General features: G+C 42.2%; 1 protein-coding gene across 1 annotated transcript; it reads right to left on the bottom strand.

Moving 5' to 3' along the window:
- Positions 1-293: 293 nt before the first annotated feature.
- Positions 294-27939, bottom strand: cimip2b (ciliary microtubule inner protein 2B). Its single transcript, XM_060839823.1, has 6 exons — positions 27872-27939; positions 23350-23588; positions 21480-21655; positions 17747-17885; positions 14234-14455; positions 294-382 (listed from the first exon to the last, which is right to left on the bottom strand). The coding sequence occupies exons 1-6, from the start codon at positions 27937-27939 to the stop codon at positions 294-296; spliced, it is 933 nt and encodes a 310-aa protein (XP_060695806.1).

The raw sequence follows: 27939 nt of genomic DNA, 5'->3' as shown, positions 1-27939 counted from the left end.
TCTTTATGCATACGACACTGAACAATCAATACGCTTCAGCAATTCACAATATGATTAAAGTGCCAAAATTATCCGCATTAAGTCATGTCCAGAGTAGGAGGACTGTTTTCTTAAGAATCCTTTTGAATCTTGTAAGTGCTTTAAATCACTTCAAAATTACATCCAGTGGACCACTATCATCCTTGCAAGAAATTATAGCAGTCTTTTAGTACAAGTTAAATGTTCTCTAAATATTGATTATCTTTTAAACAATATTGATCATCAGTACGATATTAATCTGCTCAATCAGATTTTCAATCCAAGACTTGTTTCTGGATGGTGCTCATTCCTAATGCATTCTGAGTAAGATGTCCAAAAGTGTGGCCAATCTGGTATTTGTATCCTTGAAGTAAAATCAGAACAGGGTCATCATTTGCATTACAGTTACAGGTGCTTACATCTATTACTTTAAATCTATTGTTTTTTAGAAATGCATTAAACAGCTCAACCAAAACTGTATAAATAAAATTCTACAACTGCTTCAATTCAATCAACGTCCAACAAACAATAAAAAGTAAGCAATTTTATTTTACTTTGACTAAATTTGAATATTTATTTAGAAAAGCAAAATGCTGTGGGTGCTGGAAATGTTCAGCTAACCTGACAGGACCTGAAACTGAGTAAATGTTTCAGATCCTGTCCCTTTCCTGCATCTTCCAGCATTTTTCTGTTGATCAAGACACATTGAGAACTTGGCATAAAAATGAGATGCTGGTAAGATAAAAGATAAAAAATAAGATCTTAACTCAACAGTCCAGACTAGCTTTTGTAGAAAGAAATAGGTTTCATGCTTGAGATCAAGGTAGCCTTTCATCAGCGCCCAGACAACTTGAGAAGTTGATTATTGGGTCAGCCTAACATACTACTTACTGGGTCTGAGAGCACACCTGACTCAGGAACAAGAATAAAAATAATTTAATCTATCTTCACTGACAGAATAATTTATTGATCAGTTCCTCAGGGATTGTACTGCCAAGAGGTTTGGGACTTGGGAGTTCTGTCCTGTACTGCTGAGAGTCTGTGCCCTTAGACTGGACTGCCTCCATCTTAAGTGCATCAAGCTCTTGGCGTAACCTAAGAATGATTATTGTCTGACTAGCTGAAATTCTGGTGATCTCTCGTATGAACAGACTCATAAGTAATTCTGATTCTTTGTAACACAGTAGTCTGTCCACTCTTATATCACACCTATCTTATACATCATATTACTAACATATGCTTTATTATAAATTCTGTCATGAATCAACATTGGCAAATACATGTAAAAATAACCCCTGGGGAAAACTGGCGAATGTCACACTGCTGAGCTGGCATCTTCGAGGTTTGATATTAAGAGGGGTAGGGGATTGGAAAGAGCTGTAATTTGTGTTTCTAGCAACCCTGTGGGCTTCACTGCATTGAACCTTCATGGATTTAAACTACAAAGACAATCAGAGCATGTGATTTGGAATAAACCTTTAATGGTAATCCTGTTTCATCTGTCACTGGATCAGTATTTAGATATTTAGGTAAAGGTTGCCTGAGAGATGAAGACAACAATATGAATGATACTTGGGACCTCAAAGCATTTTATTAATAATCATTGGGTGCTAAAGTTCTGTCATTTCTTCCAGGTTTACAATATAAACTAACTCAGCCATCTTGTTATATCCACCGCCAAATCCAAGCCACCCGACAATTGGAGGAAGAAATCCCCATCTTCCTCCTTGGGGTCCTTCAACCACACGGCATCAATATCGACTTCACCAGTTTCCAAATCTCCCCTCCCCGTACCTCATTCAAGATCCAACCCTCCAACTTGGCACCACCCTCTTGACCTGTCTTACCTATCCATCTTCCTTCCCACCTCTCTACTTCACCCTCCCCACCGACCTATTACTATTAACCCCCGCCTACATCCACCTATTGCCTTACCAGCTACCATCCCCCCCAGCCCCACTCATGCCCCTCCACATCTCTCAGCCCACTTCCCCCTCCACATTCCTGATGATGGGCTTACGTTGAGTCTCGGATGCTGCCTGACCTGCTGTGTTTTTTGCAGCACCACACTCTTTGCCATGCTATAACAAGATGGAGTCAATCAACTATTTCCAAATAACATAAAACAACATTACATGAGTAGCAAAGGTGTCAAATACCAATTGAATCTTTTTTTTTACTCATAGGATGTGAACATCACTAGCTGGCTACCATCGAGAAGGTGAGCTGCCTTCTAGAACTGCTGCAGTCCATGTGCTAGATCCACAGTGCTCTTTGGGAGGGAATTCCAGATTTTTGAGCCAGTGACAGTGAAGGAACAGAGATATTTTACCAAGTCAGGATGATTATTGGCTTGGAGGGGAGCTTGAAGGTGATGATGTTCCCATGTATCTGTGGCCCTTGTACTTCTCGATGGAAATCGTTGTGTGTTTGGCTGGTGCTGTCTCAGGATCTTTGGTGAATTTCTGCAGAGTAACTTTTAGGTAGTACACACTGCTGCAACTGAGCCTCAGTGCATCCATAAACAATTATCAAGCTGCTTTGGCTTGATAGCGTCAGCATCAAGGTTAAAAAAGTGATGTAAGGGCAAGAGGATTGGCGGGCTAGGATCCAGTTTTAGGGAGTGAAAGAATAGTACCAGGTGGGAGACAGTGTGCAGAGTCCTTATTTTTGTTGTTTACAGTTTGTTAACAATAGAATCTGATTGGATGAGTACGGGGTAAGATTGAGTAATTTGCTCCTAGTTTAATGTTTGTAGTTGATTTGGCAGAAGAACCCAGCTCAGTGAAGTGACATATGTGGGAATTCAGGGACACTTCCAGTCTCCATGGTGACCGCATATGTAGGAAATGTATTTAGCTGCAGCTCCTGATTGACCACATAGGGCCTAGCAGAGATCAAAAGGGCAACCTGTGCACAGAGCAGTGGATGTGGGTGAAGTCTTAAATTAATACTTCTCACCTGTATTCACAGAGGAGAAATACATTGTAGCTGGAGATTTCAATTAGGATGGTGAGATTCTAAAGCATGGTATGATTAATGAAGACGAGTCATTAGATGTTTTAACAGCATAAAGGTACATAAAACCCAAGGGCTTAATATAAATATCCCAGGTTGCTATGGGAAGCAAGGGAAGAGACTGCTGGGGCACTGGTGGAGATATTTAACAGTGCTCTGGCTATAGATGAAGTGCCAGATGACTAGTGGATAGCTAACAGGGTTCCTGTTTTCAAGAAAGGCATCATGGATAAACCAGGTAATTACTGTTTAGTTAGTCTGACAAAAGTGGTCGGGAAATTAATGGAAAACGTTCTGGACGACAAGATTAATCAACATTTAGAAAGGCAGCGATTGATTAGTCAGCACGGATTTAGAGTCATAGAGATGTACAGCAAGGAAACAGACCCTTCGGTCCAAATTATCCATGCCAACCAGATATCTTAAATTAATCTAGTGTCATTTGCCAGCATTTAGCCCATATCCCTCTAAACCCTTCCATTCATGTCTTTCAAATGTTGTAAATATACCAGCATCCACCACTTTCTCTGGTGCAGCTCATTGCCTAAACGCACCAACCTTTGTGTGAAAAAATTGCCCCTAGGTCCTTTTTAAACTTTCCTGTCTCACTCTAAACCCATGCCCTCTAGTTCTGGACTCCCCCAACTCAGGAAAAAGACCTTGTCTATTTACCCTATCCATGCCCCTCATGACTTATAAGTCTCTGTAACGTCATCACTCAGCCTCAATGCCCCAGAGAAAATAGCCTCAACCTATTCAGACTCTCCCTATAGCTCAAATCCTCCAACCCTGGCAACATTCTTGTAAATAATTTCTGAACCCTTTAAAGTTTCACAATATCCTACCAATAGGAGAGCAACCAGATTTGCACACAATATTCCAAACATAGCAAAACCAATGTCCTGAACAGCTGCAACATGACCTCATAACCGGTCCAAGAAGTGGCTAATGAAATTTAATGTGAGCAAATACAAGGTCTTGCACTTTGGAAAAAAAGAATACAGGCATGGACTATTTTCTAAATGGTGAGAAAATTCATAAAGCCGAAGTACAAAAGGATCTGGGAGTGCTAGTCCAGGATTCCCTAAAGGTTGAGTTGCAGGTTAAGTCCGTGGTTAAGAAAACAAATGTAATGTTGTCATTTATCTCAAGAGGGTTGGAATATGTAAGCAGTGATGTGCTTTTGAGACTTTATAAAGCTCTAGTTAGGCCCCATTTTGAATACTGTGCCCAATTTTGGGCCCCACACCTCAGGAAGGACATACTGGCACTGGAGCGTGTCCAGCAGAGATTCACATGGATGATCCCTGGAATGGTAGGCCTAACATACGATGAAAGGCTGAGGATCGTGGGATTGTATTCATTAGAGTTTAGAAGTTGAGGGGAGATCTAATAGAAACTTACAAGATAATGCATGGCTTAGAAAGAGTGGACGCTGGGAGTTTGTTTCCGTTAGGCGGGGAGACTAGACCCACGGGCACAGCCTTAAAATTAAAGGGGGTCAATTTAGAACCAAAATGAGAAGACATTTCTTCAGCCGGAGAGTGGTGGGCCTGTGGAATTCATTGCCACAGAGTGCAGTGGAGGCTGGGACATTAAATGTGTTCAAGGCAGAGATTGATAAATTCTTGATATCGCAAGGAATTAAGGGCTACAGGGAGAATGCTGGTAAGTGGAGTTGAAATGCCCATCAGCCATGATTGAATAGCAGAGTGAACCCGATGTGCAAATGGCCTTACTTCCACTTCTATGTCTTATGGTCTTATAACTCCTATACAGAGGAACTTTGATTATTCGTATGACACGAGCGACGCGTATTTTGTGGGATAATTGGATGCTGGATAATACAGTTTAATCAAGCATCGGGAGCTTGCGATCTTGTTGGATAAACCGAAATTCAGGAAATTGAATGCCAGATAATCGAAGTTCCTCTATACTCAATGCTCTAGCCAATTAAGGAAAAGAATGCCTTCTTCACTATCCTATCTACCTGTGACTCCACTTTCAAGGAGCTATGAACCTGCACTCTAAGGTCTCTTTGTTCAGCAACACTCCCCAGGACTTTACCATTAAGTTTTTAGATTAGATTTAGATTAGATTAGATTAGATTACTTACAGTATGGAAACAGGCCCTTCGGCCCAACAAGTCCACACCGACCCGCCAAAGCGCAACCCACCCATTCCCCTACATTTATAAGTCCTGTCCTGATTTGCCTTTCCAAAATACAGTATTTATCTAAATCAAACTCCATCTGCCACTCCTTGGACCATTGGCCCACCTGGTCAAGATCCTGTTGTACTCTCAGGTAACCTGCTTTGCTGTCTATTATAGTCCAATTTTGGTCTCATTTGCAAACTTACTGACTGTACCTCGTATGTTCACATCCAAATTGATTATATAAATGATGAAAAGCAGTGGACCTAGCACCAATCCTTGTGGCACACCACTGGTCACAGGCCTCCAGTCTGAAAAGCAACCCACCACCACCTTCTGTCTTCTACCTTTGAGTCAGTTTTGTATCCAAAAGGTTAGTTATCCCTGTATTCGTGTGATCCACCTGTACTAACTTGTAAACCATGAGAAAACTTGTCAAATGCCTTACTGAAATTCATACAGATCACATCCATCACTCTGCCCTCATCAATCCTCTTCACTACTTCTTCAAAAAACTCAATCAAGTTAGTGAGACATGTTTTCCCTCGCACAAAGCCATGTTGACTATCCCAAATCAGTCCTTACCTTTCCAAATACATGTACATCTTGTCCCTCAGGATTCCTTCCAATAACTTGCCCACCACTGATGTCAGGCTCAACGGTCTATAGTTCCCTAGCTTTTCCTTTTTCGCCCTTCTTAAATAGTGGCACCACACTAGCCAACCCCCGGTCTTCCAGCACCTCTCCTGCGACTATCGATGGTCCAAATATTTTTACATTAGATTAGATTAGATTAAATATGTCAGCAAGGGGCCCAGAAATCACTTCCCTCACTTCCCGCAGAGTTCTAGGGTAAACCAGATCAGTTCTTGGGCATTTATCCACTTATGCATTTCAAGACATCCAATACCTCCTCCTCTGTAATATGGACATTTTTTCAAAATGTCACCATCTGTTTCCCTACATTCTATATCTTCCATGTCCTTCTCCAGAATTAATACTGATGCAAAATACTCATTTAGTATCTCCTCCATCTCCTGCGCTTCCACAAATAGCCAGCCTTGCTGATCTTTGATGGGTCCTATTCTCTCCCTAGTTACCCTTTCATCCTTAATGTATTTATAAAATCCCTTTGGATTTTCCTTAACCCTATTTGCCAAAGCTATCTCATGTCCCCTTTTTGCCCTCCTGATTTCCCTCTTATGTATACTCCTAATGCCTTTATACTCTTCTAAGAATTCTCTTGATCCCTGCTGTCTATACCTGAAATATGCTTCCTACATTTTCTTGACCAAAACCTCAATTTCTCTCATCACCCAGCATTCCCTATACCTACCAACCTTTTCTTTCACCCTTACAGGAGTATACTTTCTCTGGACTCTTGTTAACTCATTTTTGAAGGCTTCCCATTTCTCAGCCGTCCATTTACCTGCGAACACCTGCACCCTATGACCATCAAAATTGGCCTTCCTCCAATTTATAACTTCAACTTTTAGATCCTGTCCATCCTCTTCCATCACTATTTTAAAGCTAATAGAATTATGGTCGCTGGCCCCAAAGTGCTCTCCCGCTGACACCTCAGTCACCTGCCCTGCTTTATTTCCTAAGCATAGGTCAAGTTTTGCACCTCCTCTAGTAGGTACATCCACATACTGAAACAGAAATATGTCTTGTACAAACTTAACAAATTCCTCTCCATTTAAACCCTTAACACTATGGCAGTCCCAGTCTATGCTTGGAAAGTTAAAATGCCCAACCATTGCCACCCTATTATTCTTACAGATAACTGAAATCTCCTTAGAAATCTGTTTGTCAATTTCCCACTGACTACTGGGGGGTGTTTAGTACAATTCCAATAATGTAATCATCCCTTTCTTATTTCTCAGTTCCATCCAAATAACCTCCCTGGATGTAATCCCAGGAATATTCTCCCTAAGTACGGCCAAAAATGCCACCCCCCCCCCCACCCTCCTCTCTTGCCCCCTTTTCTATCCTTCCTATCTCATTTGTATCCTGGAGCATTAAGCTGCCAGTCCTGTCCATCCCTGAGCCACGTTTCTGTAATTGCTATGATATTCCTAACCATGCCCAGGGTTCATCTGCCTTCCCTGTTAGGCCTCTTGCATTGAAATAAATGCAGTTGAATTTACCTCATTCCCTGCTTTGGACCTGCCTGTCCTGACTGTTTGATTTGCTCCTTTTCCAAGCTGTACCAGTCTCAGACTGATTTCTTTCGTCACTACCTCCCTAGGTCACACTTTGTGCTTCCCTACCACGCTCCCCCTCGCCCGCACCCCCCCCCCCCCCTCCCCCCCCGCCCCAACCTACTTTGTTGGCGGGAGTTCTTGTCTCACTAATTAAATTGAATTTTGTTTAAAAAAGGCGATGAAATACAATGATGAAAGTATTGCGTTTTACGTGATTACATGGACTTTAGTAAGGCCTTTGTCAATGTCCCACATGCCCAAAAGTTAAGAACCCATGGGATCAAGGCAAGTTGGCAAACTGGATCCAAAATTGGTTTACAAATAGGAGGCAAAGGATTATGGTGGAGTCTTGTTTTTGTAATTGTAATTGTGACCAGTGCTGTACCACAGGAATTGGTGCTGGGGACCCTGCTGTTTGTTACGTACATGGTGACATAGACAGTATAATTAGTAAACTTGTAGATGGCATGAAATCTGGTGGTGGTGTTGATAGTGAGGATAGTCTCAAGCCACAGACTGATATTGTTCTATTAGTAATTCGAGCAGAAGAATGGCAGATGGAATTTAATTCTGAGGTAAATGGGAGATAATGCATTTTGGGAGGTCCAATGAGGGAAGGATATACACAATGAATGGTAAACCCCTATGGAGTACTGGGGAATAAAAATACCTTGTTGTACAAGTTCATAGATTTCTGAAGGTGCCAGCACAGGTAGATAGAGTGCTGAAGGCATGCAGGATGCTTACTCCTGTATTCTACACCTTGGCCAATGAAGGCAACTCTTGTCACAATTTTATGAAACATTGGTTAGGCCACACATAGAATACTATGTGCAATCCTGGTAGCCACACTATTGGAAGGATGTGATTGCACTGGAGAGGGTACAGAGGAGATTCACCAGGATGTTGCTTGTGAATGAAAAGTCTCAGTTATGAAGAGAGACTGAATTGGCTGAGTTTGTTTTCCTTGGAGCAGAGGAAGCTGAGGAGGGATCTGATTGAGGTAAACGTAATTACGATAGTCATAAATAGAATAGATCATGAGAATTTTTTCCCCATGGCTGATGTGTCTAAGGCTAGATGGCATAGGTTTAAGGTGAGCAACAGTGATTTAGAGGTCTCTGAGGAAGTGTTTTTTCATCCAGAGGATGGTAGAAATATAGAATGTGTTGTTTGAGAGGGTGGTGGATGCAGGTACCCTCACAATATTTAAGAAGCAGCTGGATGAGCACTTAAAATGCCAGGGCATGGTTAACAATGGACCAGGTGCAGGAAAATGGGATGAGTATAGTTTGGAGCTTGCTGGTCAACATAGATATGGCGGACTGAAGGGCCTGTTTCTAAGTAAAAACAGATGCTGGAAACCAGATTCAGGATTAGCGGTGCTGGAAAAGCACAGCAGTTCAGACAGCATTCGAGGAGCAGGAAAATCGACGTTTCGGGCAAAAGCCCTTCATCAGGAATACAGGCAAAGAGCCTGAAGGGTGGAGAGATAAATGAGAGGAGGGTGGGGATGGGGAGAAAGTAGCATAGAGTACAATAGTTGAGTGGGGGTGGGGATGAAGGTGATAGGTCGGGGGGGAGGGTGGGGGAAGGTAGCAAAGAGTACAGTGGGTGGATGGGGGTGGGGATGAAGGTGATAGGTCAGAGAGGAGAGTGGAGTGGATAGGTGGAAAGGAAGATAGGCAGGTAGGACACGTCATGGTGACAGTGTTGCGCTGGAAGTTTGGAGCTGGGGTGAGGTAGGGGCAGGGAAATGAGGAAACTGGTGAAGTCGACCCTTATGCCCTGGGGTTGAAGTATTCCAAGGTGGAAGATGAGGCATTCTCCTCCAGGCGTCGGGTGGTGAGGGAGCTGCAGTGAAGGAGGCCCAGGACCTCCATGTCCTCGGGGAGGGGGAGTTGAAATGATTGGTGCGGGTGTTTCCCTAAAGCGCTCTGCTAGGAGGCGTCCAGTCTCCCCAATGTAAAGGTGACCACATCAGGAGCAACGGATACAATAAATGATATTGGTGGATGCGCAGTCTATTTCTATGCTGTATGGCTATGTGTTGGAATGGCATTTGTTCAGACCCATGTGGGGAACATGCCATCACACTCTGGTCTTGTGTCTTGTAGATGGTGGACAGACTTTAACAAATCATAAAGTGGGTTACTCACTATAGGATTCCTAGCCTTGGACCTGCGCTTAAAGCTATTGTATTATATGGCTAGTTCCAGTTCAGTTTCTGATCAATGTAACCCCCAGGATGGTGATAGTGGGATTCAGTGATGGTAACATCATTGAATGTCAAGAGCCAGTGGTTAGATGGTCTCTTACTGGAGATGGTCATTGCCTGGCATTTCTGAGGCACAAATGTTACTTGCCCCTTGTCAGCCCAACCTGGATATTGTCCAGATCTTGTTGGATTTGGAGGAATCCAAATCTTGTATCTGAGGAATTGAGCATAGTGCTTAACATTGTTCAAAAGTTAAAATATTTGCAAGTTAATCTTAAGACTGATTGTCCTATGGAGCACTTGTGGAATAAGTTATTGTGGAACTTGAATAAGTGAATTGTGTACCTTTTCAGCTCACAATGTTTACCTGCAGCAGATGCAGTAGAAGCTGTCCAGTGCCAGAGCGGGACTCCCAAGCTGCAATAGGTGCTAGCGGATTTTGATAAGATTTATAGCTCAGGTTAAGGTTCTGGATGTAAATTTGCTCATTGAGCTGGAAGGTTCATTTTCAGACGTTTTGTCACCATACCAGGTAACATCATCAGTTAGGAGATAGTGAAATCTGCAGATGCTGGAGATCAGAGATTCCTGGTCCTCGGATGCTGCCTGACCTGCTGTGCTTTTCCAGAAATACACTCTCGACCAACATCATCAGTGAGCCTCTGGATGAAGCACCTGTGGCAGTGCTAAACACATAAATAGAAAGCGGGCCATGCCACTAGTGCTTCATCCAGAGGCTCACTGATGATGTTACCGTGTATGGTGATGAAACGTCTGAAAACAAACCTTCCAGCTCAGTGAGCAAACCTACATTCTGCAATAGGTGCTATTTTATCAGCGTTGACCATCACAATGCAATCATTGTCTGATGAGAGGAAGGCAGCTACAGTATCAGGGAAAGTTACTGGTGAAGAGTATAAATGGGTGCAACAAATGACTAAATGTAAATCTGGAAAAAGGATTTTGGAATATGTTGAAAAAAGTCACCGGGAGCTCAGATTTATCAAGAAGTGAACATGTGTTCCAACAGAATTCTTTTAACAAACAAGAACATTCTATTTGTTATTATTCCTTTCTCTACTTTGTGCTAAACAGTAAAATGTGGATTCACATTTGACACACTAATATGTTCTTCCTTCAGTCTGCGCTGGATTGTGTAGGGTTGTATGGCTCGGGGGAAGAGTGTACCAACAACCCTACCAGCTATTTGTCAGGGATGTATAAAATGCAGCTCATCATGTAGTGCAGTGTGGCCTGTGAAGGTGCAACTATTCCATATACCAGAGATATACCCCACCCTTCCAACCGTAACAAGAACAGATACCCCCTGGTGCTCACCTTCCACCCTATTAACCTTCGCCTAAACCACATCATCCAATGACATTTTCGCCACCTCCAAATGGACCCCACCGCCAGGGATATATTTCCCTCCCCACCCCTTTCCACCTTCCGCAAAGACCGTTCCCTCTGTGACTACCTGGTCAGGTCCACGACCCCCAACAACCCACCCTCCCTTCCTGGGACCTTCCCCTGCCACGGCAGGAATTGCAAAACCTGTGCCCACACCTCCTCCCTCACCACTATACAAGGCCCCAAAGGAGCCTTCTACATCCATCAATAGTTTTATCTGCACATCCACCGATATCATTTATTGTATCTGTTGCTCCCGATGCAATCTCCTCTACATTAGGGAGACTGGACGCCTCCTAGCAGAGTGCTTTAGGGAGCATCTCCAGGACACCTGCACTAATCAACCACACCGCCCTGTGGCCCAACAATTCAACTCCCCCTCCCACTCTGAGGACATGCAGGTCCTGGGCCTCCTCCACTGTCGCACCCTCACCACCCGATGCCTGGAGGAAATACGCCTCATCTTCTGCCTCGGAACACTTCAACCCCAGGGCATCAATGTGGATTTCACCAGTTTCCTCATTCCCCCTTCCCCCACCTCACTCCAGCTTCAACCTTCCAGCTCAGCACCACCCTCATGACCTGTCCTATCTGCCTATCTTCCTTTCCACCTATCCACTCCACCCTCCTCTCTGACCTATCACCTTCACCCCCACCCCCATTCACCCATTGTCCCATTGTACTCTTTGCTACTTTCTCCCCTCCCCTCATTTATCTCTCCACTCTGCAGGCACCCTACCTCTATTCCTGATGAAGGGCTTTTGCCCGAAACATCGATTTTCCTGCTCCTCAGATGCTGCCTGGCCTGCTGTGCTTTTCCAGCACCACTCTAATTTAAAATCTGGTTTCCAGCATCTGCAGTCCTTATTTTCATCGTCTTATACCAGAGGTTGTCAACTTCGGGCATGTCATCCCCTCAGGGTCCACCAAAAGGTTGCAAAGGATCTGCCAACATACATCTACTGTATTGTGCCTTCTCTCAATATGAGAGTTAGATCAAGGGTTAAAGTACGTTGTCAATTAATTTATGTATTCCAACTTGTGAAATCTTTACTGCCTTTATTTGATTCACTGGAATTATCTAATAATGCATTATCCTGCATGGTCAGTGTCCTAACTTCATAATCCTGCATTTGCTGCATCTTTCTTAATAACTTTGCTAAACAAACATCTATTAAGTAATCAACCTCAGCTTTAAAATTAATAACTGATGTTCCAACAATTGCCATTTGCGGAAAAGAGTTCCAAATTTCCAATGAGTTCAAGAGTTCCAATGGAATGCATCCCAGGGTACTAAAAGAGATGGTGGGAGAAAAAGCAGGTGAACTGCTGGTAATTTTCCAAAATCGATGGACTCTAAGGCAGTCCCAGCAGATTGGAAAATAGCAAATGAGACACCACTGTTTAAGAAGGGAAGTAGACGAAAGATGGGGAATTATAGACCAGTGAGCTTAACCTCAGTCGTGGGGAAGATGCTTGAGTCTATTATCAAGGAAGAAATAGCAGCACATCTCGAAAAAAATTGTCCCATTGTACAGACACAGCATGAAGGGCAGGTCATGCTTTATAAATCTTTTGGAATTCCATAAAGACATTTCAATCAAGGTGGACAACAGGGACCCAGTGGATGTGGTGTACCTAGATTTCCAAAAGCATTTGACAAGGTGCCCCACATGAGGCTGCTGCATAAGTTCGGGGTAGACTATTAGCGTGCATAGAGGATTGGTTGACTGATAGGAAGCAAAGAGTGCGGATAAATCAGTGCTATTCTGGCTGGCAATCAGTGAGTAGTGGTGTGGCTCAGGGATCGGTGTTAGGACCACAATTATTCACAATTTACATAGACAATTTGGAGTTGGGGACCACATGTATGGTGTCAAAATTTGCCGATGACACGAAGATCAGTGACAGAGTAAAGTGTGTAGAGCACTGCAAAACTTTGCAGAGGAACATAAATACATTGAATGAGTGGGCAAAGGTCTGGCAGATGGAATACAATGTTAGTAAATGTGAAGTCATGCATTTTGGTAGGAGTAACAGCAAATAGATTATTACTTGAATGGTAAAAAGTTGCAGCATGCTGATTTGCAAAGGGACCTGAGCATCCTTGTGCATGAATCGCAGAAGGTTGGTCTGTAGGTACACCAAGTTAAGAAGGTGAATGGAATTTTGTCCTTCATTGCTAAAGGGGTTGAGTTTAAAAGCAGGGAGGTTATGTTGCAGCTGTACAAGGTGCTGGTGAGGCCACACCTGGAGTACTGCATGCAGATTTGACCTCCTTACTTAAGAAAGGAAGTACTAGCACTGGAGGGGATGCAGAGGAGGTTCATGAGATAGATTCCAGAATTGAAGGGATTGGCTTATGAGGAAAGGCTGAGTAGACAGGGATTGTATTCACTGGAATTCAGAAGACTTAGAGAGGATCTAGTAGAAACATATACAATTATGAAGGGAGTCAATAAAATAGAAATAGATAGGATGTTTCCACTGGTGGGTGAGACCAAGAAAAGAGGGCATGGCTTCAAGATTAGAGGAAATAGGTTTAGAACTGAAATGAGAAATAAATTCTTCACCCAGAGGGTTGTTAATCTATGGAATTCCTTGCCCAGGGAAGTAGTTGACGCTACTTCAGTAATTGTTTTTAAAGCTAACATAGATACTTTTTTGAAAAATAAAAGAATTAAGGGATATGGTGAAAAGGCAGGTAAGTGGATCTGAGTCCAAGGAAAGATTAGCCATGATCTTACTGAGAGGTGGAGCAGGTTCAAAGGGCCGAACAGCCAGCTCTTGCTCAGGGTCCTTTTGTTCTTATATTCTTTCTACCAGGTTTTGTGCAGATGTGTTTCCTAAGTTTACTCCTAAAGCGATCTGACAATAATGCCTGTACCAGATTCCCCAACCAGTGGCAATAGTTCCTCTCAATTACTATATCTGCTCACCTTAATTTATTGAACCTCTAATCAAATTATCCCTTTCTAAATTCAAGATAATATAATCTTAATTTGTGTAATCTTTTCTTGCAATTAACACTCCCCTCAATCCCCTCAATTCTGGAATCTATCTCATGAACCTCCTCTGCATCCCCTCCAGTGCTAGTACTTCCTTTCTTAAGTAAGGAGGTCAAATGCTTGTAAATTGACGCTCTTTAAGGCTATTATGTCTTTTCTAAGCTGTGGTACCTAGAATTGTATTAATCCTATATCTTACCTGGTATATAGCCTGTATATTGAGGCAACATGCCCATTTCTGAAGGATAAATGTGACTAATCCTGGGTAAAGTTTCATTCTCTTTCACTGAGTTCTCAGTTGGAATTGATGCGGATTTTGTCTTATTAAGCATTTGATCAAATTCAATCAACGCACAATTAGTCAGGGTAGGATAGCTGGCTCCAAGCAGAAATTGAGCTCGAGGTACATACCCTGTGTACCCTGTGAAACAAAATGTACAGCTTTAAACTCTGCTCACCAAAACACAGTAGTAAAGTTTGCAATCAATGTGCTGTCCTTGAAAAACTAAGTACCATGTGGCAGACCCTCTAAGTCACACAGAGAAACAAAACATGTTGGAGAAACTCAGCTGGTCTGACAACATCTGTTCTGAAGAAGAGTTATTGAACTTGAAATATTAACTTTGCTTCTCTTTCTCCACAGATGTGTCTCTCCACCATTTTCTGATTTTATTTCAGGTCTCGAATATCCAGAGTTTTGCATCCGTCCTCCTGGAATTCTGTGGCAGATAACTCACATTCTGACTTCTCAAAGACTTTTTGCCTTCTCCAAGGCACAAGTAAGGGACGTGATGGAATATTTTCCATTTGCTTAGGCGCTTGCAGCTCCAACAACATTCAAGAAGCTTAACACCATCTAGGACAAAACAGCTCGCTTGACTGGTGCCACAGCTAACACCGTCAACACTCACTCCCTCAACCAGCAATGCACAGTGACAGTTGTATACAAGATGCACTGCAATAACTCACCAAAACACTTCAAACAACATCTTGCAAGCCTATAAACTCTACCGAGGAGAAACCTTTTCCTGAAGAAGGGCTCATGCCCAAAACGTTGATTCTCCTGCTCTTTGGATGCTGCCTGACCTGCTGTGCTTTTCCAGCAACACATTTTCAGCTATAAACTCTACCACCTAGAATGACAACGTGGGCATATGCATGGAATCTCCACAAGCGTAAGTTCCACTCCAAGCCACTCACCATCCTATCTTGGAAGTATATTGGCATTTATTCACTGTTACTGGGTCAAACTTTGCGTTCCAACAGCATTGAAGGTGCACATATACTTCAAGGACGACTGTGATTCAAGAAAGTAGCTCATGATCACTATTTCCAGTACATTAGGAATGAACAATAAATGTTGGCCCAGCCAGTGACACCCATGTCCAATTAATGAATAAAAAGGAAAATTGGTGGAAGATGTAGCTTGGCAAAGGGGCTACATTAACTGGGAAGATGTCAACACTCCTCAGCTGGGTTTCCATTAAGGCCTTGATGTTAATGCAGTCATTCAGATTAAGTGTATGGATAGCAGGGTTTTATTCATGAACATCATGGACATTCTGAACGTGATGCTGAGGAGAATAGTGAAAGCTGAGCTGCAGAATCTACAGAAAAGGGTGAGTCCTAAGGGAAGGAAATTGAGAAAGTTAGCAGTCATCTGGCACATGGAGCAGAAAGGTCAACTGGGGAGGGAGATGGAGCAATTATGGTTGTTGCTTATACTAAGCCAATCAGAGGATGCTAAGGGATGCACAAAAGGGCTCAATAGAGTTTTACAACAGGGAGAATAGTCTGGGATAAAGATGCTGATTGGTTGAGGAGCACTAGGGGAAGGAATGGGGACAGCAGAGTGGACAAGTGGAAGGAGCCATGATCAGAGAAGTGAGGGGGAAATGAACAGTAACTGGAAAATAAGTTTAAAAAAGATCAAAAATGGAAATAAATTTTGGGCTTGTGCTTGGAGTAGGAACCAAAAATCATTTCTGGATAGATTGGGAGAATGCAAGTTTTTGGTTTAGTTACATAAATATGAGGAATTATAAAAGACAGGGTAAATGGGCAATAAGAAATAATTGGTAGGAGTTCAGAATTAAAGCCAGAAGATCATTAGTAGGATAATGATGGCTTTGAATCAATATGAAGCATCGGTGAGTTGGTGCCCAGGTTTGGAGACAGGTGAAGCGAATGAAGCCCAGAAGCTCCTTGGTGGATGGTCCACTGAGGATGTTTTCACAGGAACAATGGTCTCAGGAATGGCACAGGATGGTGACGATAAAATCAGAGGACATCATAAATTCCAACCCCTATCATTTTTGTCAATGACTGAAATATCGAGTAGGCTGTGCGTACATACTCCACCTGCACTGTGAATGCCAACGTGCATTGATGAAGTGAGTTTTTAAAAAGTCATTTTGGAAATTATGAAAACCAAATAGAACTTTTTCCAAACTGCATGTGAGCAGAAGTTTAATAAAGTTTGTGCAGGCAGTTGTGAAAGCCAGGTTATAAAGAGTTTAAGTGGAACAGCTTCCTGCGGATCCTGATTGGCTCAGTTAGTAAGTAATGGGACTCTTAATTCACTGTAATGGTCTCATTGAGAGGTGATCTTTTATTTTAGTATTAATTTAAGGTGGTAATAAATTGTGTTCAATAAACTCAGCAGGAAGTATTTAGATCAGGCAATTTGATCACAGCTCATTGGCAGATAGTTTGTTCCATTACAAAATGTTTTAACTGGAATATTCTTTAGAAGGCTCTTTAATTTACTATGAAATAAAATTAAAATACTGTGGTTGCTGGAGATCTTAAATAAAAGCAGCATCTTCAAAGAGAGAAACAGAGTTAATGTTTTGCACCCAATATCACTCTGGACTCAAAATATGAATGTTTCTCTCTCCAGAGATGCTGCCAGACCTGCTGAGTTTCTCCAGCAGGAGACAAACAGGAGACTGGAAGATCACAGCGAGCCAGGCAGCATCACCTCGAGGCTCTCGAAACCGGGAGACTGCTTTGGAATCACCTCAAGGCCAGAAATCTACAATGAGACCACGCTGTGCCGACAGACTCCTACAGGCCACCGAAAGACCGTGGCTGACAGGCTGCCATGTACTGAGAGACCACCATGCTGCACCAAGGGGATGCCTTTCCAGAGACTGGGACTGGGATTCAGGATGTTGCCGAGAGGAAAGACGAAAGAAAAAAAAGAGATGAGAAATGAAAAGAAAAGGAAAAGAAACAAATGGATTGGACAAGCTCTGGCTGAAGCATCCTACTCTGCCGCCATCTTGGAAAGGATATAGAAACTTTAAACAAAGGCAGAGAAGCAAAATGTGAGTTAAAGGGAAAACAGCTGAAAGGAGAGAAAATTAAACAAAACAGAGACAACAAGCATTGCGATATTTGTTATCCAGTTGCATCTCCAAGAAGAAAGTGGATACAGAAAGTTGTAAGAGAGTTTGTAATAACAGTGATACTGAGGACACTTGTATGACTTCAACAACAGTCCTATTTCAGACCAGCTAACTTAAATCATTTGAGTCCTATTTGTGATTTTCATGGACAGTATGGATCAGTATTGCACTACATGGTTATCGGTCAGCCTTGAAAAAGATTCAATGCCGTTTTAATCTTAGGCATTCCATTAATCAATATTAATATCAGTATTAACAACTACAAATTCACAAATCAGCAAACAACCTCACATACTCACCTGAAATAAAATGTTTATCTGGGTCTTTATTTTGCATTAAGTATGGAGAGGTCAGTGCTTTGTAAGAATTATTGAATTTCCAAGGAATAGGATTGTTCGTAATTGCTTTAAGAGGGGTCCTGTAATTGACTGTTAAAAGCTGAGAAGAAAGAAGAAATATTAGTTTCATGCGCAAATGACATTAAAAAATGTATGTTTTAATGTTCTGAAAACAAACAAACTAGCAGCCTAGTGGTGATATGGTAGCATGATAGTAATGCTGGACAACTAATCAATAAATTCAGGCCAATGGCAGTGAGTGGAACTTAAATTCAATAAATATGTCTGAAATATAAAGATATTGACAATAACGGTGACAAATGTCACTTTTTATTATCCATTCCACTAATACCCATTAAGGAAGTAAATCTGCTGTTTTTATCTGATCTGGTTTACCCTAGCCCCACAGCAGTATTGAAACTGCCTAACAAGTCACTCAATTTTATGGCAATTAGGGATAAGCAACAAATGCTGGCCTTGTCAGTGATGCCAATAAGGCCATGCTTCAAAAAAAAATCATGAGATGTGGGCGTCATTGGCTGGGCCAGCATTTATTGCCTCTAAGAAGGTGATGGTGAGCTGCCTTCTTGAACCACCGCAGTCCATCTTTTGCAGGTAGACCCACAATGTGGTTTAGGTGGGAATTCCAGAGATTCAATAACACTGAAGGAATGGCCATATAGACAGGATGGTGAGTGGCTTGCAGTAGAAACATGCAGATGGTGGTATTCACACATATCTGCTGTCCTTGTCCTTTTAGGTGGAAGTGGTTGCATGTGTGGAAGGTGCTGTTTGAAAATCTTTGGTGAATTTCTGCAGTGCATCTTGTAGATGGTACACAATGAACTTATTAGTGGTAGGCAACATGAGTTGTGTAGGGAAGGTCATGTCTCACCAACTTGATTGAGTTTTTTTGAGAAGGTGACAAGAATCTTGTCTACATGGACTTTAGTAAGGCATTTGATGAGATACCTCTTGGCAGGCTGATACAGCAGATAGAGTCTAATGGGATCTAGGGTGAGCTGGGTAGACGGATACAAAACTGGCTGAGTCATAGAAGACTGAGCGTTGTGGTGGATGGGTGCTTTTTGGAATGGAGATCAGTCACTAGTGGTGTTCTGCAAGGATCATGCTGGGACTTTTATTGTTTGTATTATATATAACTGATCTGGAGGAAAATGTTAAGTTTATGGATGACCCCAAAATTGGCAGAGTTGCAGTTACTGAGGAGGATTGTCAAAGCGATACTGCAGGATAAAGATAGATTGCAGATTTGGTCAGTGAAATGGCAGATGGAGCTTAATCCAGACAAATGTGAGGTGATGCATTTTGAAAGATCAAATTCAGGCCAAAGTTATACAATAAATGGCAGAACCCTCAGAAGCATTTACATACAAAGGAATCTTGACGTACAGATCCACAGATCCATCAAAGTGGCAAAGCAGTTGGATAAGGTAGTCAAGAATGCATACATGCTTGCCTTCACCAGCCAGGATATCAAATATAAAAGTTGGCATGTTGTGTTACAGCTGTATAAAACTTCAGTTAAGCCACATTTGGCATGTTGCGTGCAGTTCTGGTCGCCATGCCACCAGAAGAACATGGATGCTTTGGAGGGGATGCAGCAAAGGTTTACCAGGATGCTGCTTGGTGTGGAGGATTTTAGTTGTGAGGAGAGGTTGAATAAACTCTGATTGGTTTCACTGGAAAGACGGAGACTGACTGGTGATCTGATAGAGTTCAACAAAATTATGAAAGGCATAGACAAGATGGATAGTCAGCAGCTATTTCTCAGGGTAGAACAGTTAACAACAAAAAGGCACAGGTTCAAGGAGAGAATGTGAAAGCTTACGGGAGAGCTACGGAGCCTGGAATGCACAATCAGTGGAGGAAGTGGAAACAGGTATATTAGCAACATTTAACATGTACCTTAATAGAAACGAGGTAGGGGACAGAAGTATAGAAACTGAATATTGGCAATAAGTAGGGGGTCTAAATAAGGACTAGGAATCGGGACAGGTTAGGTGGGCCGAAGGGACTGTTCCTGTGCTATATTGTAATGTATTAATGCTGTTACTGAGCATCAGTGATGCAGGGAGTAAATGTTTATGAAAAATAAAGGAATAAATGAAAGAATGAAAAAAAATGCAGCAATTACTAAAAAAAAGTTATCAAACTTCATGATATTTGGGAGCAATTCGAGAAACATAGTAAGGTAGTTCAATTAGTTCAAAAGATCAAAACACGATCTAGAAACCTATCACTTTTAATATCAGTTTTCAAGAGTAATATTTTATAAAACTATTTCATAGAATGTAGTAGGAAAAGCCTGACAAGACAGAACTTGTTAGAGAGCCATCAAAGTGCATTCAAGAAGGGAAAAATCCTGATTAAGGTCATGACTTGATCTTTGGCTACTGCCATGGTGAACAAATGGAATGCAACATGTGTAAAAACAAACAGAAAATGAAAATCTGTACAGCTGCAACTAAACCAGAAGGTACGCAGCAGTTCGACCAAATACTGTACAAGCAATAACACAGGGCAGTGCATATGTCCCAGAAGAGTTCTCTGAAACGTTCCGCAAGTTGGCATCCTGTCTCCCCTGACCTGTGGCCAAACACTTTAACTCCCCTCCCACTCCGCCAATGACATGCAGATCCTGGGTCTCTTCCACCACCAAACTCTAGCCAGCTGATGCCTGGAGGTCCACCTTGGGACCCTCTAATCACATGGGATCAATGTGGATTTCACCAGTTTCCTCATTTCCCCTCCCCCCACTTTATCCCAGATCCAACCATCCAACTCAGCACCACCCTCATGACCTGTGCTATTGCCCATCTTCCTTCCCACCTATCTGTTCCACCCTCCTCTATGACCTAACACCTTCAACCCCACCTTCATCTACCTATCGCATTCCCAGCTGTCTGTCCTCCAGCCCTACCCCCTCCCATTTATCTCTCAGCCCCCCACCTTGGGCATATCCCCACATTCCTGATGAAGAGCTTTTGCTCAAAACATTGACTCTCCTGCTCCTTGAATGCTGCCTGCCCGCTGTGCTTTTCCAGCACCACACTCTTCAACTATAATAGAGAACTGGGTGATAAATAAAGAATCAAATGTGAGGGTATCAATAAATACATTTTTTTAAATGGAATAATTGTAGTTGCTAAGGAAATCAAATTTGATATCCCTGTTGTTTATAATATGCCATATCATAAACGGGGGTTTTGAAATTAAGATCTTGCAAACAACAAAGCAGGAGTTGAAGGAACAATGTCGAAAATTGCAACTAGATACAGAGTGAAAATTAAATAATTAGATGACGAGCTAAACCTAAATTAATCCACGATGTGGAGCTGCCGGTGTTAGACTGGGGTGGACGTCAGAAGTCACACGACACCAGGTTATAGTCCATTGGGTTTATTTGAAATCATAAGCTTTTGGACGCTGCTCCTTCATTAGGTGAAGTTTTCACCTGATGAAGGAGCAGCACTCTGAAAGCTTGCGATTTCAAATGACCTGTTGGACTATAATCTGGTATCACGTGACCTATATGAATACAAATAGTGGTAGAAATGAAGGAGAGAAAGTGGGAAGGAGAATTTTTTTCTCTTTGGTATGAAAGTATAAAGGCTAACAGGAATGTATACACTCTATTCAAGTGGTTAGAAATAAACAGGGATGCTGTTACTTTTTTCTCTTGCTCTGTCTGTGCTCTAGTTCTCCCAGTCTGTAATGCATTTATTAATTCCATCTCCTGTTTTTTCGCAGCAATCCTAAACTGTTCTCTCTCAAAATCTGCAAAAGCATCAGCACAGGTTTCTCTGTAGGTTTTTGAAAAATAGCTTTTCTTTCTGGGAATAAAGCCTGTTTTGAAATATGGAAAAAACAAAAACATACATTAGCTAAAGTTCGATAAAAAATTTCGAATGTGCATAGTACAATTAAACACTTAGATGAGCAATTATAAAGTAGTAAAACAATCCTATCATGTAACAGAAGAATGGAATAATAAAATGAGACTGCTATTTCTATAACTTGGAGGTGCTGGTGTTGGACTGGGGTGGACAAAGCTTAAAATCATACAACACCAGGTTATAATCCAACAGGTTTATTTGGAAGCACTAGCTTTCAGAATACCATTCCTCAGGAGGAACAGAGCTCCGAAAGCTAGTGCTTCCAAATAACCCTGCTGGACTATAACCTGGTGTTGTGTTATTTCCATAGACCATGATAGTCATGACATTAATCTCGCCTCATTCTAGCCATATTTCCTCTGTTATCAGTCAGTTCCTGTCTTGTGTCAGACACCTTGTTTGGAGAGGCGTGGTTTTAAATGGGTAGGCATTTCAGATTAGTGAGGCAAAATACACAAGTGCTCATCTTCAGAAACAATATCAATCTTAGGCTTGGATCTTCTTAACTGTAGATTGAAATGGCTGACTGCTGACAGGAGAAATTGAAGCCGCCCAGACCATTCTCCGCAGTAAGCTATGCCATTTTTGGGGAGTCAGGTAGGATCTCACTGGTGGAAAGATTGAGCATCTCGGGGGGCAGTAGAGAGTTGCAGGCGCTGGAGGAGTAATTGTTCTCCCTGACCCCACAAAGCCAATATAAATCTTATTATTTTCATAGTCTTCACCTCTTCACTGGTAGTTTTACTGTGTGACAACCAAATGACATCATAGAAATTTGATTTATAAATATGCATGAGAGTAAGGTTGAACCAGACAGAGGACATTGCCACCCTAAATAAAGGGCCCAATTAAAACAGCAGAGTATCTGATTTGACTGGGAACAGGGTGATGAATTCTTAAAGATGATTTCAACATTATTGCTATTAACCAGCCCTCTTTCAATCATTTCTTATGTGCTTTAGGGTGTCATATTCTTGGTCATTCACCAGAGCTGCTTGGTAACTTTTTTTGAGGAAAACAACAGCTGGTGATGAGAATATCCTCTGCTTTTTCCTTCTCTCTTTCTCAGAAGAGTTGCTTAGTTAAAAGTTAACCAAGCTGAATGATCCTACGTGGGAAGAAAACTTGTGAGTTGAGAACTACAACAGGTTTGCTAGTAGGTAAAAACAATGACTGCAGATGCTGGAAACCAGATTCTGGATTAGTGGTGCTGGAAGAGCACACCAGTTCAGGCAGCATCCGAGGAGCAGTAAAATCGATGTTTCGGGCAAAAGCCCTTCATCGATGAAGGGCTTTTGCCCGAAACGTCGATTTCGCTGCTCATTGGATGCTGCCAGGTTTGCTAGTAGCCCTGGTCTTGTAAAAATGAAGATAGGCTGGATGATTGCTGGTCTTAACTTGATGTTACATTCTTCTATCACCTTTCTCCCAGCCCCACCCTCTCCCTTTATTTATTGCACAGCCTTGTTCTCCTCCCCCCGTCCTGATGGAAGGTTCCCACCTGAAACATCGATTCCCCCTTTCCCCAATGCTGCTTGATCTGCTGTGCTTTTTCCACCTCCACTCTTTATCCACTCTTCTAACACCTAATCAACCTTTAATTTCATGAGGTAAGATAGATATGAAGTACAGTAAGTGACTGACCAGTGTATCCAGAAACCATTAAGTCAGTCGGTTTCTCGCCTTTCCTGATCACCTTGCGACTCTGAAGTAGACTTTGATGTTGCTCAGCACTCACGTCATTGATAGTGTCTTGATCCTGATTTGGCTGAAGAAGTAATTGTCGGGAATGTGCTATTGTAGGATCTGAGTGCAGTTTAGAGGTCAACTTGCTGTAGCGTTGTCCAATATTGTATTTATACTGAGGACAATAACCAGCATATCTACAAAGATATCACAGAGCAGCTGTTACGTTTTCTGAATATCACTATAGTTCGACTTCAGAACTATCAAGTCAGCAACCTGAAACATCAAGCTGAATTTTTGACCTAGAATAATGAGTGGGCTGGAGTTACGTCAGAATTAAAATTCAAAATACCTGAAAGAGAACTTCAATATGGGCGAGGAGCAGGAAGGTGGGACTAGTTTAGTATGGGATTATGTTTGGCATGGACTGGCTGGACTGAAAGGTCTGTTTCCGTGCTGTATGACTCTATAACTATGCCTCTATGATTCTATTGAGTTGTGGGATTCAGGTTGGTAATTTCAATACAATAATGGCTATATTAGCTGACACCACGCACATGCTCACTCTGCACTGCTCCAACATTCAGGTCCCAGAGTTGTGCGCAAGTTCATTTGGGACAGGAAACACATGTATTTGGAAAGACAAGGACTGATTAGGGATAGACAACATGGCTTTGGTCGTGGGAAATCATGTCTCACAAACTTGATTGAGTTTTTTGAAGAAGTAACAAAGAAGTAAGGAGTTTGACAAGGTTCCCCATGGGAGATTGGTTAGCAAGGTTAGATCTCATGGAATACAGGGAGAACTAGTCATTTGGATACAGAACTGGTTCAAAGGTGGAAGACAGAGGGTGGTGGTGGAGGGTTGTTTTTCAGATTGGAGGCCTGTTACCAGTGGAGTGCCACAAGGATCGGTGCTGGGCCCTCTACTTTTTGTCATTTACATAAATTATTTGGCTTTGAGTATAAGTGATATAGTTAGTAAGTTTGCAGATGACACCAAAATTGGAGATTTAGTGGAGAGTGAAGAAGGTTACCTCAGTTACAACAGGATCTTGATCAGATGGGCAAATGGGCTGAGAAGTGGCAGAAGGAGTTTAATTCAGATAAATGTGAGGTGCTGCATTTTGGGAAAACAAATCTTAGCAGGACTTATACATTAATGGTAAGGTCCTAGGGAGTGTTACTCAACAAAGAGACCTTGGAGTGCAGGTTCATAGCTCCTTGAAAGTGGAATCGCAGGTAGATAGGATAGTGAAGAAGGTGTTTGGTATGCTTTCCTTGATTGGCCAGAGTATTGAGTACAGGAGTTGGGAGGTCATGTTGCAGCTGTACAGGACATTGGTTAGGCCACTTTTGGAATATTGTGTGCAGTTCTGGTCTCCTTCCTATCAGAAAAATGTTGTGAAACTTGAAAGGGTTCAGAAAAGATTTACAAGGATGTTGCCAGGGTTGAAGAATTTGAGCTATAAGGGGAGAGGCTAAACAGGCTGGGCTGTTTTCCCTGGAGCATCGGAGGCTGAGGGGTGACCTTATAGAGGTTTATACAATTATGAGGGGCATGGATAGGATAAATAGACAAAATCTTTTCCCTGGGGTCGGGGAGTCCAGAACTAGAGGGCATAGGTTTAGGGTGAGAGGGGAAAGATAAAAAGACATCACAGAGGGTGGTATGTGTATGGAATGAGCTGCCAGAGAATGTGGTGGAGGCTGTACAATTGCAACATTTAAAAGGCATTTGGATGGGTATAAGAATAGGAAGGGTTTAGAGGGATATGGGCTGGGTGCTGGCAGGTGGGACTAGATTGGGTTGGGATATCTGGTGGGCATGGACGGGTTGGACTGAAGGATCTCTTTCCATACTGTACATCTCTAAGGCTCTATGACTCTATTTGCAAGCCACGTGGGGGTGTCAGCAGACATTGGTATCATAACACAGCCTGCCTTCACCTTAACAATCATTCTATTTTTAAATTAATTAGCCAGGTTTCTCAGGCCATGGAAATGGGTAAAAGATGACAAGAGGGGCTGAATCAATGAGCTAAGTGCCTTTATAGCACAGAACATGGGTAAGGCAGAGAAGGGGTGTTTCCCTCTTGTTCAGCAAGCTACCCAGTAGACAACACTCCTACTCCCAGCACATCATCGGATTAACATCCAACACTGTCAAATCCTACCTGAATACCACTGACCCTGTGACTACTGCATCCCACCTCTTATGATCAGGAATTTGTAGTGTTTGGGACACACCCTGCCCTTCCCCAGATTTTTACAATCAGGGCTCCACACTTTCAATTCAGAGTCCCTTCCTAACCTGCCATGGGTGTTTAAAGCAATAAGGGAGGCTATTAAATTGAAAGAGAAGGCTAAGATCATCGGGAAATTAGAAGAATGGAAAAGCTTCAAAGGTCAACAAAAAGCCATGAAAAGAGCTATAAAGGAAAGTAAGACAGATAATGAGAATAGGAGAAAGTGAGGTCTGCAGTTGCTGGAGAGCTGAAAATGTGTTGCTGGAAAAGCACAGCAGGTCAGGCAGCATCCAAGGAACAGGAGACTCGACGTTTCGGGCATAAGCCTAATGAGAATAAACTAGCTCAGAATATGAAGACATACAGCAAAAGTTTCTATAAATATATAAAATGAAAAAGAGTGGCTAAAGTAAACATTGATCCTTTCGAGAATGAGAAGGGGGATTTAGTAACATGATATGAGGAAATGGCCGCGGCATTGAATAGGTATTTTGTGTCAGTCTTCACAGTGGAAGACACAAATAACATGCCAATAATTGATGAAGAGACAAAGGTATGAGGACCTGGAAAAGAGGTAATGTTGGGCAAGCTCATGGAGCTAAGGCCCTGATGGAATGCATCCCAAAAATGGTGGGAGAATTAGCAAATGCACTTGTGTAATTTTCCAAAATTCACTGGACTGTGGGGCAGTTCCAGCAGATTGGAAAACAGCAAATGTGACACCACCATTTTAAAAATGGAGGTAGACAAAATATGGGGAATTATAGACTAGTTAGCTTCACCTCTGTAGTGGGGGAAGTGTTTGAGTCTATTATCAAGGAAGAAATAACAAGACATCTAGAAGGAATTGTCCCATCGGGCAGATGCAACATGGATTCATGAAGGGTAGGTCATGTTTAACTAATCTATTGGAAATCTATGAAGACGTTATGAGCATAGTGGACAACGGGGACCCAGTAGATGTGCTGTAAATAGATTTCCAAAAGACATTTAACAAGGTGCCACACAAAAGACAGCTGCATAAGATAAAGATGCATGGTGTTACAGGCAATGTATTAGCATGGACAGAGGATTGGTTAACGAACAAGATGCAAAGAGTGGAGATAAATGTGTGTTTTTCTGGTTGGCAATCAGTAACTAGTGGTGTGCCTCAGGGATCAGTGTTAGGACCACAATTATTCATAATTTACATAGATGATTTGGAGTTGGGGAGAAGTGTGTCAAAGTTTGCGGATGACTCTAAGATGAGTGGAAGGGCAAAGTGTGCAGGGTGCAGGTCACTGTGAAACTTTGCAAAGAGACAGCTAGTTTAAATTAGTGAACAAAGGTCTGGCAGATGGAGTACAATGTTAATAAATGTTAGGTCATCTATTTCAGTAGGAATAGCAGTAAAAAGGACTATTACTTAAATGGTAAGAAATTGCAACAAGCCACTGTTTTGTGGCCCGGTGGTACCGTCCTGCTTCTGAGCCAGAAGGTCCAAGTTCAAGACCCACCTGTCCATGGTCTTGCCGTTGTATGCATGAATAGGACGACTCAAATAATTACATGCTTCATGTATGTGGGCAGATACCTTTAATTTAACCCTTTTAGCCTCAATATCATTCTGATGAATATGCACTGCATTGCCTGCAGACCGAACAGATTCTCCCTGAGGTACAGAACACAGAACTCTGCAATAATCCAGATGTCGGTTAAACAAGGCTTTATACAGACATGGCAAAACTTCCAGTCTCCTGGAGATTCAAACGGCATTCCATTGGATGGTGTCGTCAGCAAATGGATAACTTAAATAAAACCAAGAACTACGAATGTTGGATGAACTTTAGGTGAACAATCACCGGACTCAAAATATTAACTCTGCTTTCTCCCAACAGATGTTTCCAGACTTGCTGAATTTCTCCAGTAATTTGTGTTTTTCTCCTAAGTTGCTAAATAGAAGGAAGACTGAGTTCCCGATGATAATGAAGATGGTGTCCTGGTACTGAGTTCAGAATCATTGCTATAGGGATGAGATTGTTTTGATCTGTGTGTGTTATAGGACTGCCAGGCAGGTTACTATAGAAACATAAAACACAGTATCGCCTCTGCTGCTTGGAATGTAAAAGTCGTTCGGAAAGGTTCATTTCAACATAAACAAAACATAACCAATGCACCTATCGATCAGTACCATTTAAAGCTGGAGTTTAAAACAGTGGGTAAATGTGAGTGAACTCGGTTACATCACTCACCCCGGGATATAGTGAGGCTCCAGAGTCAGCAACAAGGCGCTTCCTTTCCGAGGGGACACGGTAGCCAT

The sequence above is a fragment of the Hemiscyllium ocellatum genome, chromosome 1 (assembly GCF_020745735.1).
Source record: "Hemiscyllium ocellatum isolate sHemOce1 chromosome 1, sHemOce1.pat.X.cur, whole genome shotgun sequence".
Classification (NCBI taxonomy): Eukaryota; Metazoa; Chordata; class Chondrichthyes; order Orectolobiformes; family Hemiscylliidae; genus Hemiscyllium; species Hemiscyllium ocellatum.
The sequence above is the reverse complement of the archived record's forward strand: the minus strand, read 5'-3'. Positions and strand labels throughout refer to the sequence as shown.